Consider the following 4,606-nt stretch of genomic DNA (forward strand, 5'->3'; position numbering starts at 1 on the left):
TGTATCTCTTCTCAATTTGATGCTTCATCATCAATACAACCATCTGTTTCTCAATTTGCACCGATGGAAAATATGGATGAGTTCGTGAAGAAATTAGATTCCTACATTGACTGATCACATGATTCCTATATTACTTGAGTGCATACAAGGTGTAACTTCTTTACCATCACATCAATCAGCTGATACTCCTATTGGTGACGCATCATCAGCAACACCTATGGTGCCTAATAAGGTTGTTTCAGATGATGACCATATTTCTTCTCCCTAGCATTAGTTTTTCATATCTGATTTTTGTTAAAGGAAAACAAATTATGCAGTAACAATTACGAGTTCTAAACATTAGTAATTGCTAGATGTTTGATACTTGGTGTAGATGTTTTGGACTTAATATTAGATGAATATATGTTTTGGTGCACACGTTATATATGAAGTAACATTTATGTTATATGAATATTTGTTATTAGTAGGATGTTTAATAATTTACATTTTCTATATATTATAAATAAATAAATAAAATGAATAGAAAGAATTATACCTACGACAAATTTAACGATGGAATATTGTGACGGATTTTGGGAATAGTTAAAGAATTAAAATTGGTGGCGGATTAGCGACAAATACTAATTGGTTGCCAAAAGTTTGCGACGGATTAGCGATAAATTATTTTCGTCGTAAAATTATAGGACGACGAATTCATTTAGGTAATTTGCAACGAAATATATAAATCTAGCGACAAAAGTTTCCGTCGCTACCATTTTACTATGGATATCATATGTAGCTAGATCGTCGCTAATCTTGCTACGGAATCAATTTTGTCGTTGCAAAGGGGTTAGCTACGAGCAAAATTATAACGGTCAACATTTCATCGCTAATCCGTCGCAAATATAGTTTAGCGACGGATATATGTCTATTTGCGACGAATTTATCCGCCGCTAAACACTGTTTTTTTAGTAGTGTATGATTAATTACCTGAGAGAGGAACTGTTGTGGTGAACCGTAATCAGTGATGGACTTGTTGTCAGTTGGAGTTATTGTGACAACGACATTGCTAGTGGCGTCAAAGTTATCTTCATATCTAAGAACCTGACCAGGGTACTCTACTTCCTTGCTTGGATTCCATTTCGATGGGATTTGCAGCTTGAATCCATCTCCGTTGTATGGCAAGAAATCGGTGTTTTTCTTTGGTTTCCCAAAAACATTTGCTGCATCACAAATAAATGATTCACAAAGCCTCCCATGTTAATAGGAGGGTGTGTGAATTATTATGGTCACGTAAACAACATACATAATGCAAGCATTATTTTCATATTCAACAAAGAAACATAAATCCTAAAAAGCTTGATGGTATATAAAAATGCTCAACTTTGACAACTCATGATAATTTTCTAGACATCACATCGTATATATCCTCGATATATAGGTGAAATTCTTGACACCTACAAAGATCTCCCATAAATAACAAATGGATAATTAGGCTTTACAAATTGCAAATGTCCATCTTTTAATATTTTGATTCTTGAAAGTCTGTTAACAAAAGGACATGATGGTTTAACAACAATATCATATTCCAGAATGAACATATCCATCCCTCTTGGAAAAGAGGAGGTAACAAAAGAGCTGGATTTTATAACGATGATAATAAGTGTTAATAATTGGCTTATAAGTTTAATATTTGTACATATTTAATAAACTTCTTTAGCAAAAGTGTTACCGGATTCAGCCTAATCTGTGAAGCTAGGCATCATGGACAACGAAAAAAAGGAACTTTTCTTGAGAGGAAATAAAACGGGAAAATGATGTTATTTGTTTCTTCTGGTTGGAGGTTTGGGGGATAGTTTTATTAGTATGCATTCTATAAAGAGTTAATGTTGAATTTTTGTTACTATCTACATAAAATTTGACATGAAATCTTGAAAAAATAGAGTAATTATAACGTGCAATACAGAGATACAAGTGGAAACATATTATCTACTTGTTGTCAAGATTATCCACCAAGACGATATGGAGTTTCATTACCAATATATGTAACTTTAATTAATATGATAAGTAGAAACAAAGAGTAATAATCTAGCATTTCCAATTAAATGAATTTTAATAAAAGGGTAAATCTTACCGTTTCATTGTGTATATATATAAACTAAACTCTATTGTTATACGCATATAGCTCATTTTTCTTTTTAATTAGTCTAAAAAAGAATAACATATTTTTGTATTTGATAAATATTGAAGGACACTATTAACATTTTATCCATATTGGGTCCGACTCAATTGGGAAAAAGTCTATAAAGTTGTACATTTTTTAAAAGTTATTTTGGAACATTATAAAATTTTCCCCTATTTCTTAAATTTTTTCGTGTCTAATTAAATCACATCACAAAATTAGGACAAAAAAGGTGATATTTAAAGTAATTTTAGATAGGAAAGTGCAGGAATACCAGATTCTCCATAAGCAGCATCAGCAGGGGAAACTTTGGAAGAAATAGAAGCAACACCAATGAGGAGAGTAAGAGCCAATCTACGTGAGACAAAAACATGATCATTGGCGTTATCTTGTTGATCCTTTTGGGCACAACAGACCAATTGGTAAGGCTTGAGTGTTGAAACACCACTTAATGATATTAAATGTATTTTAGACAATGGATGATAGTGCAAGAAAAATTGAGTGGACCAAGCCATTGATTACTCTTTTGTTTCTCTTTTTTCTTATATTGAACTTCTTTGTTATTTTCTGCTAAAATGGTGATCTGGGAATGTGATTTTGGATTTATTCTGTCACATATAAAAGGAAAGTTAATTGGTGCAATTTTGTAAGAGGATTTGAATGTGAAAAAAGGTGGATGTTAGCAAGATTATACATGTGTGATTTCGGGATAAAGTTATTGAGGGTATCATTGGTGCCAAGTGGACATTCTCAATAATTCTTGCTTTTTCTCGTAGCTTCTAGTGCAATCTATACTTTTTACATACTACAAAACTTACTATGTAGGAATCATTCATTTGTTTTTTTTTTATTAAGATAAATATAATAGAATCTTACTGGACATTTATTAAATAATTAAGATATCGTCTTAATATTTGATCATTGGACAATTAAGATACATTATTTTACAATATTTGAATATGTATAATTTATTTACTTATAAACATAATAAATATATAATTATAATAAAATAAATTAATTACAATTTTAAAATATAAATTTAATAAAATAATATTGTTATTTGACAAAAATGAAATATTTGTGTTCGCTAGTGATGGTGAAGATGATTTGTTTTGGTGATGATGATAATGATTGATGTTAGACTCTAGTAAGTGGAGATAGTTGTGATGGTGGAAGTGGTTAATGGCGTAGTAACTAACATGATAGTAGCGGTTGGTATTGGAGGTGGTGATTGTGATGGTGAAGTTGGTTGATGTTAGTAATTGATAGTGTATATTGATTGTGATGGTGAAGTTGGTTGATGTTAGTAATTGGTAGTTTTGATAGTGGTTGTTGAAGAATGTGTGGTGATTGACGATGTATATGTAATAGTTGGTGACGATACTAATTGTGATGATGGAGGTGGTCGGTAGTAGAGATTGACAACAATGATGCTAGAGGTTGATTATGGTGGTGACAGTGATAATGAATCTATATATATATATATAAAGCTGTATATAAACAATCTGATGTGGCACCTCTCTATGAGCTCCATTTCTATTTATTTTTTATCTCCTTTTTTGACATTTTATATTTGTTTTCTATTTTTAAATTTATACTTTAAAGAACTGAAAGTGTTTTAATGCATTACCAATTAATCACATCCCTTTTAAACATTCCTCAAATTAATATACATTTAAGTAAATGGGAGATAAAGAGATCAACAACTTTTCATTTTCCACAACTGTTTATATTTAGCCTATAAAATAGAAACATTTGATCATCCATAAACAACAATAATAGACTCCTTCGGCTCTTCTTCTTCACGTCAATCAATTTCTAAATATCACGTTGTTTATAAAGAAAGGTTATGCAACAAGCGTACCTACTCAAAATAAAAGATATTTTGAAAGGATGTTGCACTATAATTTTTCCTACAAAGAGATATTTGTTGGGGGGAAAAATCATTTGGTTGAGAAATTCCTTCGCCTCTTCTTTTTCATGTCAATCGATTTCTGGATATCACATTGTTTATCAAGAAAGGTCATGCAACAAGTGTACCTCCTCAAAATAAAAGACTTTTTGAAAGGATGTTGCATTATAATTTTTCCTATAAAGAGATATTTGTTGGGGGGGAAATTCATTTGGTTGAGAAATTTATAAGTGTGTAGATTGTTCAAAGGGCAAGAAGAATATTTGGAGAAAGAATCAATCTATTTATGAAATTCATACCAAATTAAGAGGAGAATAAGAAAGAATTATTTGGAGGAAAAATTAATATATTTGTAAAATTCATATCAAATTAGGAGGAGGATAAGGAAAAAATTATTTTCTCATTTGAAAAGAGCCAAAATTAATGCTGACATTATTTCTTTCAACTTCTTTGTTCTACTAATTTCTTTCTTTTTTATTTTTTCTTAAAAGTATTTTCTATTTTATTTTTTCTTTTATGCATCTTTAGTTAAA

At 30.4% G+C, this 4,606-nt stretch overlaps 1 protein-coding gene across 3 annotated transcripts in view; it reads right to left on the reverse strand.

Annotated features, from left to right (window-relative positions):
• Positions 1–2,838, reverse strand: part of LOC102579555 (oxygen-evolving enhancer protein 2, chloroplastic-like) — a 7,482-nt gene extending 4,644 nt beyond the window's left edge. For all 3 annotated transcript variants that reach the window (XM_015311775.1, XM_015311777.1, XM_015311776.1), the window contains exons 1-2: positions 2,436–2,838; positions 970–1,202 (exon numbers count right to left, since the gene is read on the reverse strand). In XM_015311775.1, the coding sequence (XP_015167261.1) occupies positions 970–1,202; positions 2,436–2,676 (474 nt within the window). In that variant the 5' untranslated portion in view covers positions 2,677–2,838. The remainder of the gene's footprint in view (positions 1–969; positions 1,203–2,435) is intronic.
• Positions 2,839–4,606: the final 1,768 nt, after the last annotated feature.

Source organism: Solanum tuberosum, unplaced genomic scaffold (assembly GCF_000226075.1).
Source record: "Solanum tuberosum cultivar DM 1-3 516 R44 unplaced genomic scaffold, SolTub_3.0 scf00175, whole genome shotgun sequence".
NCBI lineage: Eukaryota > Viridiplantae > Streptophyta > Magnoliopsida > Solanales > Solanaceae > Solanum > Solanum tuberosum.